This window comes from Eutrema salsugineum, unplaced genomic scaffold, assembly GCF_000478725.1.
Source record: "Eutrema salsugineum unplaced genomic scaffold, Eutsalg1_0 scaffold_3, whole genome shotgun sequence".
Taxonomy (NCBI): Eukaryota; Viridiplantae; Streptophyta; class Magnoliopsida; order Brassicales; family Brassicaceae; genus Eutrema; species Eutrema salsugineum.
The window spans coordinates 13,891,258-13,905,548 of record NW_006256756.1 but is presented as its reverse complement, the minus strand read 5'-3'; the positions used below and the strand labels follow the sequence as shown (position 1 = coordinate 13,905,548).

The 14,291-nt window shown below is 36.4% G+C and overlaps 2 protein-coding genes across 2 annotated transcripts; both read left to right on the top strand.

The window, feature by feature from the left end:
- The first annotated feature begins 3,305 nt into the window (after positions 1 to 3,305).
- LOC18014801 (BTB/POZ domain-containing protein At4g08455) lies at positions 3,306 to 5,319 on the top strand. Its single transcript, XM_024154018.1, has 2 exons — positions 3,306 to 3,690; positions 4,407 to 5,319. Exons 1-2 carry the CDS (start codon positions 3,364 to 3,366, stop codon positions 4,875 to 4,877), a joined length of 798 nt encoding a protein of 265 aa, XP_024009786.1. The 5' UTR covers positions 3,306 to 3,363; the 3' UTR covers positions 4,878 to 5,319.
- A 6,996-nt stretch (positions 5,320 to 12,315) lies between these two features.
- Positions 12,316 to 13,826, top strand: LOC112085463. The gene is made up of 3 exons (XM_024154678.1): positions 12,316 to 12,787; positions 12,868 to 13,137; positions 13,180 to 13,826. Exons 1-3 carry the CDS (start codon positions 12,316 to 12,318, stop codon positions 13,824 to 13,826), a joined length of 1,389 nt encoding a protein of 462 aa, XP_024010446.1.
- The last annotated feature ends 465 nt before the right edge of the window (positions 13,827 to 14,291 follow it).

Below are 14,291 nucleotides of genomic sequence, written 5' to 3'. Positions count from 1 at the left end.
GCATGTTCAAGCCACCCAAGAAGACCCATGCGCCTTATTCAGCACTGATGAAGTCCGAGATCAAGTGGTCCAGATCGACCAACACTTGTATTACTTTTCTATCTCACCCAGTGAACGCCTCGAAGTGGAATCAGTCCAATTGGAGCTCAGAAGAAGGAGTTATTCAGTTTACAAATCAGGTGATGTCCAACTTCCACGATTTGGACATACGTGCTGTAATTGAAGGTTTCCGATTGAACCAGAATGATTTAAGCTGTCAACCGACTTGTTCCCGATTCTGGACTCATCATAGAATCGGAGACAATTGGAATCAAACCAATACCGGTTATGGTTGGGAAGTTATTCACTTTACAAGTTGGAAGATCCGTTTCAGACCCAATTGCGCAGCTAGGTTGAAGATCGTACTCTACAGCCCAATTCATCGACGTTCTCAGCCCAAAATTACTTGGAGAATATTATTCGATCTTTCCTTGATCCAACAAGCTCAAGATCCGAAGAATTGCCCACTAGATCCTCAAGTTACACCCAATTTCCCAAAACGGGTTGACTTGGTTCCATTTATGGCAGGTCCGAGCTCTGACTGGTTTAGTTCGCTATCTACAAAGGTTTGGCACCCAGGAGAGACTCTAAGGCAACTAAGAAAGCTTAGAAACACCTTCCCATGCACCAGCAACCACAGGATCAGGCGGATCCTCTTGCAAACTTACTTTCCTTATGTGGCCGCATTCACACTTGGTGCCATAAATCACCAACGGCTCTTTTCCTTTGAATGCTACGACTTGGACGTGTTTTATGAAGATCAGAATGTTCCAACGAAGCTCACTTATCCCCTAAAACTGTCCAGATACAAAGGCGTCCTCACATTTTCATATTTGGCAGAGATTCTCTCATTTAGAGCCTAACGGCTAGTTTTTTTTATTAGCTTTGATTTGTTTCTTTGTCTTTAGCATTTTAGAACGTGTAAGAGCATTATATAAGCTCCTCATAGTCCATTTTAAAAACTCACCTTTCAATCAATTTTAATACAAAGTATTTGTTTTCTTTCAAAGTTGTTCTTAGCAAAGATTGTTCTTGTTCTTTAGATTTAAGTGTGAGATTCACTTAACTCTTTAGAGGCTGCGACTTAGTTTGTTTGTGAGATTCAAACAATCTATTTCGTTCACAGATTGAGAGAGTCAATCACCATCGATTGAGAGAGTCAATCAAAACGACCATCATTCATCTCTATCATCGCCCACTTCCGCAACAAAACTTGTTGTCTTTGACAACCTTGTGAACTATAAGATTTGGTGTGACTCCAATCTTATATCATAAGCTGAGGCAAGTTTCTTCTCGTGCTGAAAGTTCAAAAAGAGGAGGCCTCGAGGTAAAGTGTTTCGTGGCCTGACGTCGAGGTTTTGCACCATTTGGTTCGGCTTTGGCCTTGGGTTGAAAACATGTCGAGGGGTGAACTCGAAGTTTTGGCCATTTTGTTTGGGGATCAGGCCTCGGGTCAGTGTAGGCCGAGGCATGCAAGTCAGGGCTGAGTATGCAAATGTGCCTCTGGTGAGTGTAGGCCGAGGCATTGCTATCCAGGCCAAGATTTTTTTTTTATAAATGCTTTCTTTTTTTTATAGATCTGGAATTTTGCTTTGACTATTACGAAAGAAAAGAAAGAAAAAGCGGAATTTTAAAAGTCAAATAAAAAAGATAGATAATACTGGTTTCAAGGGTGTGGCTCTAATACTGTTTGATACGATCTTCCCAAGAAAATCACACTCTTGATCGGACTTTGGTTGATTGATCCTTGACTCCAATGGATCAGTGAAGAGAGATGATAAGGGGTGAGTGAGTACTCGAAGATCCTTAGGCCCAATCTCATGTGAATGGCTTGAAACAAGGGGGGTGACTAAGCTTGCTGACTGGATCCGCGGAAAAAAGATGTTAAGGCGTGAGAACAGAGTTCCCAAAAATCCTTAAGCCCCTTTGACTACTTAAATGTCCCAAAGAGACAACTGGGTGAAGGCTGCGTCGAGTGTTATGAGCGACACTTGATAAACCAAATTGATTAAATGGCTAACCGTCAAGTAATCAGAAAAGTTCACGAAGAACAAAAAAGAAGTTTCTCTGAAATTGTATAATAAAAGTGAATGAATGAGATCTGAGATCTCTACATTGTTTATATAGGGGAAGGAGTAGACAAAAGGTCATACTTGAAAATGACAAGAAATTAAATGAACTAAGACCAAAAATAAATGAAGTCTTTGACTAGAAATAAAGATAGTTGGATTGATATTTCGGCTGCCCTTTGACTGTCCTTTGAGCTTCCCAGCCAAAATTTCTCTTGCCATTCTTTATGAACTTGGGCCGAAAATGTGAGTGTAAACTCATTGCCTTATTAAAACCTATACTCGGAAAATCCATTGGGACAAAACCGAGTACAGGAAAAAGAGTGCAACAGATTTACACATTGCGGCCAACCTCAAGAAGAATCCACAAATGATAATGAGATCAGAGCTAAGTGTGTAATCTGCTCATCACCGATCCGGACTTGATCCTCCATGATCCGGATTCTATTTACCAAACTCTAGACAGCTCCAGCAAGCTTCCGGGACCTAGACTGCGTCATTGGACCTTCTAGAACAACTAAGGCTGATACAGGAACCTCCTCTTGTGCCTCTGGTTCCATGATCACATCAAATATTGCTTTTATTTGTCTGTTGGACGCTTCAACCTGCCCACTTATCTGAGGATGGTAAGGGCTTGCAACATTATGCTTGACTCCATATTTCCTTAGAAGTCTCTCAAAGGTTTTGTTGATGAAATGACTTCCACCATCACTAATAACACATTTTGGGACTCCAATCCTTTGAAAAACGATGCTCTTGAATAACTCAACCACCTTTTTGGGGTCATTGATGGGACTAACAACATCTTTCACCCATTTGGACACATAGTCAACAGCCACCAAAATGTCTTGGTTCCGATAAGATGAAGGAAATGATCTTATAAAGTCAATTTCCCAAACATCAAATACTTCCACCTCCAAGATTGGATTTTGTGGCATCTCATTCCTACTTGAGATGTTCTCACTCTTTTGGCATTCATTGCACATGGAGACAAGGTCTTGTGCATCTTTAAACATTGTTGGCCACTAAAACCCAGCCTCAAGAACCTTGACAACAGTTTTGAAAGCAGCATTATGTCTACTATATGCAGATCCATGGTATTGGTTTTCTAAACTATGTATTAAAGGGGGGAAATTAGTCATTTAAAAAAAAAGGAACAAAAGTTAAGAAAGGTTCTGGTTTTTTCTTTAAAGGTTTGAGCTTACTCAAACTAAAATTCGAAGAGCGGAGAGAGAGCAAAACGCCGTCGTGTAAGATGAGGAGACACCGATGCGTCATCGACACCGAGAGCAGCGAAAGCGGATCCGATTCCGATTCCGACACGGCGATGCGCTGTATCTCTTGTCGGGAAGAGTACGTTCCTCGAGATGCAGGCACCTGCAAGGAATGCTACGTCGAAGCCGGCGAGACTGAGGAAGAGCTTAAACGCGAGATAGACGACCTCAAGGCCAAAATTTCCTTCCTTCGGTTATCGTCTTCTCTCGATCACGGCAGCAACTCCAAGTCATTCACTGACGTTGTTCTCATCGCCTCCGACAACGCCGCCGCTTCACCTCCTATTCCTGCTCATAAAGCCGTTCTGGTTCGTTCTCTAATTCTTGTCTGATTTCCGCTATTAATTGGGTGAAAAAGGGTCTAGAATGTTTAATTTTGACTTCGATTGTTCCAATTGTGTCTGTGTTCGATAGTTCTTCATTCAATTGCAACAGCGAGTTTGTACATTCTGCAAATTAGGCAATTTAGATAAAGCCTAGGTTTTTGCAGGATAGGAATGTTGAAGAAAACTGGAACAGTTAGCTCATAATCACTCAAAAAAATTCGGAATTGATTGGCAAAAACCATCTTTATCTGTATGAATTTCAGATATTAATCCATTAAACTCTGATAATTATGATGGATTTTACGATGAAATAGAAGTTGCAATCATATGGTATCGTGTTCAGGGAGTTTGTAGACTGCTGATGTAGGAACTTTGTTTTGAAAAGAGCATTTTTTTCTTTCTCTTGTTTACTCATGCTTTCAGAGATGTTCTGTGTTCCATTGCTTCTATATTTTCTTGCCGGGTTCTTTTGCCTTTTGTTAGAATCCGATTTCCATCCTTCCATAAAAACATGCTTAAAAATCGGAATCCTGGCCTGCGTTCCTTTCTGTTTGATTATCTAATTATCTGTCACATTTATATGTATCATATATAATGAGAGCTGTGAAAGTTTTGCGAAACAACCTTTAGTGGAGTAAACTTCCTCCACTCTCTAATCTTTTTTTCCAAAAGCTAACAATGTGAATATTGCCTCTCAGGTGAGTCGTTCACCAGTCTTCAAAGCAATGCTTGAAAACGAGATGGAAGAGAGTCGCAGCGGCACAATCAAGATCACCGATGTATCTTATGACACTCTTCGAACTTTCGTCTATTATCTCTACACAGCTGAAGCATGTCTTGATGAGCAAATGGCATGTGATCTCTTGGTTATGTCAGAGAAATACCAAGTGAAACATCTCAAGAGTTACTGTGAGAAGTTTCTGGTAACCAAACTCAATCTGGACAACTCTCTCATGACATATGCCTTTGCCCACCAACACAACGCGAAACATGTGCTCGATGCTGCGTTGTCGCAGATTACAGAAAATATGGATAAAGTCACTAAAAGAGAGGAATACATAGAGCTCGTGGAAAAGGATCCCCGTCTTATTGTTGAAATCTATGAAGCCTATCTCTCAAAGCAGGTTAACACGGCAGCCGGGAGAACTAGCACGAGCAAAACTGGTTGAAGAAAGTCTATTATTGTACGGGTGACCTAAGCGAGTGGTAATTTCTGGTTTCCCTTATGTTGCAGGGTCGCAATGTGTAGGTGTTTTTTTTTTTTTATCTTCGAATCGTGGCCTAATGGAAAAACAGTGGTTATACTCGTCAACGGTGCTTGGTGGTTCATGCGTGATCTTGTCAATGTTCTTTGTGTAGCAGCCGGCCCAAAATGGTATTTCATAGTAGTCTGTGTAGCTGGTGACTGTTTCTCGTGTTCCACTATCTACAGTCTATTGACAACAGAACTCGAATCCTTTCTCTCTTTTTTTTTCTTTTTTTTAAGCGATATGTTCTTGGATACAGCATCTCAATCTCCTCTGGTTTGCTGTTTGATCCAGAACTATGTAAAGAGTATAACCGAAACTTCAAAATTTGGGCATCCCATTACTGAATTGTTGGCGCACAATGCCTCTCACATATAAGTAGAAATAGGTGTTTAATCCACGTCTAGCTTGGACAGAGAAGTTTTATTAAATAATTATATTAGTAAATTCCACAAAAATTCAACAATTAAATTATAAAAAGCTATTAAATATCCGAATTACATTTGTATCTAAAAAATATCTCAACTATTTTTGCCTATTATAAAAATCACCACTGTATTTTCACGTTACAATCTCTCGTTAACAGACTTATAAGAAACATTATCCACGGTTTAAAACAATACAATAGTTTAATAATAAAAATATTAATAAATAAAAAAAATTACATTAAATTTTCAAAAAAAATCAAAAAGTTCTCAAAAAATTCCAAAAAATAGAAAAATATTCCGAAAAATCCAAATTTAAGAAAAAATTAAATGCATTATATTATAACTTTTGAATATTTGAGCTACAAAAAGCCAAACATATTTTTGAAAAGCTAAAAAAAAATTAAATTTCTAAACACTCATCCTAATCCTAATCCTAATAAAAGTTGAAGCTAAATGTCTATAAGAATGTCCACATAGGATTAAAAGGGGCAATTTTATTGGTCCACATCAACATTGAAAACTAATAAAAAAAATTCAAAAATTAATATCATTGTTAAGAAACTATATATAAAAGAATAAGGAAATTATGTATTAAATTTCCATAAACAACAAAAAAACCTAAAATAATAATAAAATAAGAACATTTCTTAAACAAAATACAAATTTACTTAGATATAAAATAAAATGCAATCAATTAAGGAAAGAAAGTAAATTTTAAAATTGTTTTTCAGTTTTCAAATAAACTGATATAAAAAGAATGTAACTGAAGATGATGAAAAATTATTTTTTTTACCTATTACTAATAAAAGTTGAAGCTAAATGCCTCTAAGGGTGTCCACATCAGATTAAAAGGGGCAATTCTAATGGTGCACATCAACATTCAAAAGTAAGAAAAGTTTCCCAAAATTAATATCATTGTTAATAAAATATAGGGTGATTTGCATCAATATTAGGTTGGGAAGAGCAAATTAGGAGAATAGCGTCTAAATGCGGTCAATTAAGTAAATAACACAAGTCAACTTTAAAAAGTAGGTGGAAATTACCCCTAACCCTTGTTCCCTGCTTTTGGACACTGCTTTTTCTGACGAGCGTTTGGATCACATCAGCTTCCTATATTGAAACAATATCATCTTTTTCTTACAATAACACTCACAACTTTAATGCATCCCTTTTGTTCAAACGCTGTTGTCGTTTTGTGTTGTGGATAAGACTAGGTTATTTTGGGAGGGTCCCCTTCTTAGATCAAATAAATACCCACTCACCAAAAGCATAGACCGCCGCTAGTAAACAACGATTGTAGGGTTTGTCTACTTATCCGAGACAGAGAAGGTTTGTCTAGTTCTGAGTAGTTTTCATGGACTATTTTCAAATTCGGAATTCGGGCCTAGGATGTCTGTATTTTCGAGGGTGGGTTAAACAGTAACACAAGATAAGTAAAATAATCGATTATAAAATAGTATACTACAATAAAAGACATTGGATTACAGGTCTTACATAAATATATGATTATTAAAAGTCGATTACATACCTGTTCTTTAGCTACTTCATAATTGGGATCGGGGAGACCAACATTTACATCTGTTACCTGAACGATCAAAAGAATAAGAGACATAGTCGAATATATATATATATATATATATATAGCAATCAGATAAACAATTATTAATAGATGGTTACAAACCTGTCTTTTGTCTATCTCAAAATTCGGGTTTGGGATGTCTGCATTATCCTCGGTTGTCTGAACAGACACAATAAATAGAAAAGATAGTCGAGTACATATATCAACTACATAGACAACTATTAATAACTAAATACGAACCTGTATTTTACCAAGTTCAGAATTCGGGTCTCGGATATCTGCATTTTCGAGGGTGGGCTAAACAGTAACACAAGATAAGTGAAAATAATCGATTATAAAATAGACCGCTACTAATAGATGAATACGAACTTGATCTTTAGCGGGTTAGACATTCAGATCTGGGAGGTCTGAAATCTCCCCGGTTGCTTGAACATTAACACATCACCCATGAAATAAATTGATATATAGTAGATGTCTACTAGTAGATGGTTATGAACCTTGACCTTTCCAGACTCCGAATTCGGTTATGGGAGGTCTGCAATATACTCGGTAACATGTAAAGTAATCTGACATGAATAAAAATATAAGATTACAACATATTTTATTTCAATTATAAGAATACGAACTTGATCAAAGGAGAAACCGCTATGTTCTGAAGGAGGCTAGTGTGAACAGTAGAATAGGGGGGTATTTCTGACTTTCTGAGTAAGGGTATATCTGAATAGTAATTCCAAGTAGTCAGTTACACAAAATACCGACTACAATTGAAAATTAAATTGAAAAATAATCCATAGATAAATGGTTGGGTACAAATTCAAAAACGAATGTTCATAATAGTAGTTGACTGCAAAATATGTAAAAGGTTCATAATCATATATATTAAAAGCGGGTTCAGAATAAGCAATGGAAGCCTCTCATTGAGTTTCAGCATGGTTAACTACCCCTTATCCCTTAATGAGAATAATTACTTTTGAAAATATTAACCAAAATTTTTTAAACAAACTCGAGGAGATCAATAACGTAGGCCCATACCAATATCGTCGGCCCATATTTTACGTGATCTAAACCCTATTCTAAACACATATATTCTTAAACGTCTCATACGTTCATTCTTCCATATCGTTTTAGAAAAACCCTAGGTTAAACTTTCTCATATGCAATATTTTCTTTGTTTTGTTTGTGTTCTACGGCGTTTTGATTTGTGTTTATATATTGCTTGCTTTTTTCTTTGGATTTATTTTGATGTTGTTGTTGCTTTCTATTGTAGGCTGATCTTTTGAGGACGATACTGAATCTGTGAGCGCACGCTAATCTTTTGAGAAGGATATTGAAGTGCGATTTGATTCTTCCTCTTCAATCAGTTTATCTGTCTCGTGTAAGTTTTGTTAGCCGCATGTTTTATATTATTTTGTTTAGCTTTTTGATTTCAAAAATTTTTATTTAACCTAACCCTAGGTAGGAATCATACATGCGCCAAAATTTTTTGATTTTGTTTGAAATCTACTCCGATATGATTCTTACTTTTTCTATGTTTGCTTTTCGTTTTTTCTTTTGGTGTTGTTGGTTTCCTATTGTAGGTTGATCTGCTGGAGAGGATATTGAAGTTGTGTACACAACCACACATCCTTCCTTTTCATTCATCGTATCGGTTTCGTGTAAGTGTATTTATACGAACTTTTTATGTTGTTTCGTAACCCTTATTGATTTACAGTCGCTAGCTTTAAACTAAAACTATGTTCCTTTTGGTCTGTCCACTATTGTTTTTTTGTATTATAGGTCGGCCTGCTGATACAGATTCTGAACTCTTGTAAGTATCTTTACTTATCTCTTAAGCTAATCGTTTATATTATGATCTTTTTACTGTAATTTTAAAGTTCTTTCTTTATATGTACTTCTTTTACTGTTTCTTGTATTTCTTTGTTGGTTGACTCTTATAATATACTTTTTCTATGTAAACTTTTATTATGTGCTATATTGTTCTTGCTAATCTCGTGACTCCGTGCTTTTCAGGATACTCTTAGTCAGTGTTTCATCATATATTCATGCTGGAATATGTCTTCGACTGGTATTTATTATTTATCAGCACCTATCTTAAGTTTTCGTAATTTAATTAGTTAAAACATTTGATCGTTTATATTTGATATGTATATTATTAACATTGATTAGGGGTTCCATTCCTACCTGTGCACCTCGCTCCACCATCGCAATCGTTCTCAGATGATGAGGAAACGTCAAGTCTGGGCAAGAAGAGTAAACTGGAAGCTTGGGTGGAATGTAATCGTCTTCATCCTGAAGCAAGGGAGTTGACGTATCCTCAATTCCCTATGGAGTGGGTTTGGGATCGTGAACAATCAAAATGGAGACGCCGTTTATCCCAAACTTCGCAAGTCTTTCTCTTGCAGTGTTGTCCATTATCATCTGGTGAACTTTATTACCTGAGACTTTTGTTGAAGGTGAGAAGAGGAGCGTTTTGTTTTTCTGACGGTGTTCAATATTCAACATTCAAAGATGCTTGCTACGCTATAGGATTGGTATCCGAAGACGATGATGAGTTTATTGCTGGATTTTATGAAGTAAATGGTCCTCTTCGCATGCTTTGCGTGTGTTGTTTAGGATTCTTCTCAGGGCAAAGGCATTAGCGAATCCTGCGCATGTTTGGAACTGCATCAAACACTTGATCTTTCCCTCTGCCGATTCTTGAATATCCATTATATGTTCTATTTCTGATTATGTTTTAGATACATTTTTAATATATTCATCAGAACCTTCTATTCGGTGTTATGGATTGGTCAGTTGTTTATGTGTTTTGATTTGCCTTTCATGTTATTCGTCAAAACCTTATACTCGCTATTATGGATTTATAAATCAATTATATATCTCGATTTACTTCAAGATTTGTAATGATTGTTTTTAAATTTTCTTATGATTTTTTCCTCTGTTTTGGCTATATAATATGAATTAGATTATTACCATATTTTGGGTCTTTTATAGATGTGTTATTGTGTACTATCGTATCTTTTGAATGTAATGCGGATCACGTGCTTATCATGATCGTTCTATATATTCATGAATTGGTCTACATGTTCACACCATTATCCATACGAGTATTGTTCACAATTTTTTTTAAAGATAAAAACGAATTGTCTCATCCACATAGCAATAGGTCTGCAAAGATGCTTTGTGTGTTTACAATTTTAACATTTTTTTAAAGAAACAGACGATATGACATTATTTGATATATTTTTATTGATTGTATGTTCTACTTATACTACTATCTAACTGTTGCTTTGTAAATAATGTAATTGATATTTTTGATACAAGTTATATTCAAGATGATCCTTGTAAGTAATGGACTGTTCTCATTGTTTTTAGGTAATTAGATCATTTCAGAAATAATTAAACAAAATTTTTTTTTTTTTAAAAAAAGTGGACTACCACCTAAATAGGAATAAATTTAGGTGATCATATCGTGGAAGCTGAGAGCAGATATCGTGGAACTTCTAAAGAAGATGTTAGATGATCATAATCCTCATGTTAAAGCCTTAAGAACTGCACGCGAACGATTTGTTGGGAATCAAAATTCTAAAGGTTTTAAGTTGGTTCTTGCAAGTGGCCGAACTACTGATGGTCGAACGCATAACTTACCTACTGAGAACGATGTGGCGGCTTTGATACCTGGTGATTTTAATATGTTAACAGAAAAAGAGACATCGTTATTCAAAGCAAGTCTGGAGGTTTATACCGAATAAGTGAATTGCATCCGGCTCATTTACCTTTGCAGTATCCGTTATTATTTCCGTATGGTGAAGATGGTTTTAGATTAGGTATCGATATTGGCTATGTTGATACATCTGGAAGGAAACGCACAACCGTGACAATGCGCAAGTTTTTCGCATTTTGCATTCAAGACAGGCATAACCCCAATCATTATGATGTCTGGGAGATTGTATCAGCAGTTTCTGGTTGACGCATATATGATGGTAGAATCAAATAGCCTTCGTTATATATGGCATAATCAAAAGAAGCTACGGTGTGACAACTTTGATAAGATTGAACAATCTTGTGAACGTGACAATAATGATCTTTCTGGACAAGGAAAAAAGGTGCTTATACCTGCTTCATTCACGGGAAATAAGAGATTCATGAGGAAACATTATCTAGACGCGATGGCAACATGCAAGTACTACGGATACCCAGATTTTTTCATAACAATTACTTGCAATCCAAAATGGCCTGAGATAACGAGGTTTTTGGAAAAACATGATCTAAAGATCGAGGATCGACCAGATATTTGTTGCAGGATTTTAAAATGAAGCTCGATAATTTAGTGAATTATCTAACAAAAAACCACGTTATGGGACACGTTAACTCAGGTATGTCAAAAAGATTAAATATAAGTAAAGAGTCATAATATATAAATCGTGCCAAGTTATACTTAAAGTATAAGTACTAATTCAATTTATTAAATGTATTTTTAACTTTTTATAATCGTTTTACTTTTATTTCAGCGATGTATACCATTGAATTCCAAAAAGAGGACTGCCACATGCCCACATGGTTGTTTTCTTGAAACCCGAATCCAAACTACCAACAGGTGAGGACATAGATAGATTTATATCAGCGGAGATACCGGACAAGGACTTGGATCCAATTTTGTACGAAATTGTTGGAGACTTGATGATACATGGACCATGCGGTGATGACAATCCAAAAAATGTTTGTATGCATGAGAAAAGGTGTACAAAATTCTTTCCCAAGCCTACTGGATCAGTATCTAAAATTGATGATGCTGGCTTTCCCATCTATAGGCGTCGTATAGATCAAAGAACCATTCTCAAGAGGGGTGTTTTGTGTGATAACCGATATGTTGTCACATATAATCCAAATCTCTTAAAGCGTTTTCGGGCACATGTTAACGTTGAGTGGTGCAACCAAACCCGGTCTATAAAGTACCTATTCAAATATATAAACAAGGGTCCAGATTACATTGGAGCAGCAATCGAGGATGAAGACGGTAAACCCGTTATATCCCAAGATGAGGTTGAGCAACATTACAATTGCAATTAACTTTCAGAAACTAATTATTAAGATTGGATCACTTTAATAATTACTTAAGTATAATTTAAAAAAAAATGATTATTTATTTCTGTTTTATTTGCTCATTCTTAGATACATTTCACCATATGAATCTTCATGGAGGCTTCTAAAGATTTCTACACAGTACCGAACCACGGCAGTAGTGCAACTTTCGTTTCATTTGCCTGGTAAACAAATGTGTATATATCACGAAGGAGAGAGCGTTGACCAAGTCTTAAACAAGGCATCGGTAGGTCAGTCACAATTTCTAGCGTGGATGGAGGCAAACAACGAATATGCCTTGGCAAAGACGCTAACATATGCTGATTTCCCAACAAAATTCGTCTGGGTCTCAAAGCAGCGGAAATGGAGAATACGACAACAAGGTTTTGCCATAGGCAGGCTGGTGTATGTCTCACCTTCCGTTGAAGACACATATCATTTGAGGATTCTTCTCAATATAGTAAAGGGCCCTGAGAGTTTTGATGACTTAAAAATGGTTAATGGTGTTATATACTCTTCTTTTCGAGAAGCATGCTTTGCGCTTGGTTTGTTAGACGATGATAAAGAATACATCGAAGGAATTAAAGAGGCTAGTTTTTGGGGAACTGGAAAGTTTCTTCGTAAGCTTTTTGCTATAATGCTTCTTTCGAGTAGTGTAGCAGTTCCGATTAACGTCTGGAATGCTACTTGGCAAATATTAACTGAGGATTTCTCATATCATAAAAGGCGTGAAGAGAATGACCCAGGTAAGATGGATTTGAAATTGTAAACTATTTTACAAGAATCACATTATCTTAGTTGCTAACAGACTTATTTGTATATCTAGGTTTGGTGTTGACTGAAGCCCAATATAAGAATCTTGGTTTGTTAGATATAGAGAAGTATATGCGCAGAAACGGTCGTTCACTATCCAACTATAAAGGAGAGATGCCAGTCCCTGATGATATTGGAAAGTATAAGAAATCAAATCATCTAATCCGGGATGAGAAATCATACGATCGTGCAAAACTTGCAAACGATCATGTCAAGTTGTTTTCAACAATAACCAAAGAACAGAAGGATATCTACAATGAGATAATGGATGCAGTTACAAGAGGTATCAGTGGAATGTTTTTTGTTTATGGATATGATGGGACAGGTAAAACGTACCTATGGAGGCTTTTAGGTGCTGCTCTTCGTTCTCAAGGAAAAATAGTTCTCAATGTCGCATCAAGTGCCATTGCAGCATTGTTATTAGAGGGAGGAAGAACAGCGCATTCTCGGTTTGGAATACCCATGGTTATGAACGAGTATACATTCTGTAATGTGAGTTCTGGATCACACCAAGCAGAGTTGATTGAAGCAGCCGATCTTTTTATATGGGATGAGGCTCCGAAAATGAGCAAGCATTGTTTTGAGACACTAGATCAGACTATGCGTGATATACTAAAGTGTGATAAGGTATTTGGTGGAAAGGTCATTGTTTTGGGTGGTGACTTTCGACAAATACTCCCTGTTATTGTCGGAGGCAACAGCTCAGAGACTATATTGGCAACTGTGAATTCATCTCATATTTGGTCTGATTGCAAAGTTCTGCAGCTAAAGACAAATATGAGACTGCTTCGTGGCGATAATGATTTCAATAATCAAGAAATTGAAGAATTCGTCAAGTGGATCTTGGATATTGGTGATGGAAAACTAAATATTCATGATACCATAGAAGATGAATTAGAAATTCCAGCGGATTTGCTGATAAGCGGAGAAGGTGATCCTGTTAAGAGAATAGTCTCGAAGATTTATGGTTAATCTTACACAACCACCCGTGAACCAGTTTTTTTTCAGGAAAGGGCAATACTCAGTCCATGGAATCAGGATGTCGACGTTATCAATGAATTCATGTTATCAGAACTCAAAGGTCTTCATTATATGATTTCTCACAATTCCTTTTAATACGTATTTATATTATAAAATATATCAGTACTAACATAGTTTGAATTGTTTTGATTAGGTGAGGAACATGAATACCTTTGTGCCGATAGCATTGATACTTCAGACACAAGAAAAATAGACGAAGTCGTCTATACACAGGAGTACCTTAATAGTATAAAGGTATCAGGGCTGCCAAATCATTCTCTCAAGTTAAAGATAGGAGCTCCAATAATGTTGCTTAGAAATATTGATCCTAAGGGTGGTTTGTGTAATGGTACGAGGTTGCTTATTACCCGGTTAGCTAGGCATGTAATCGAGGCAAGCCATATCACCGGGAAGAAA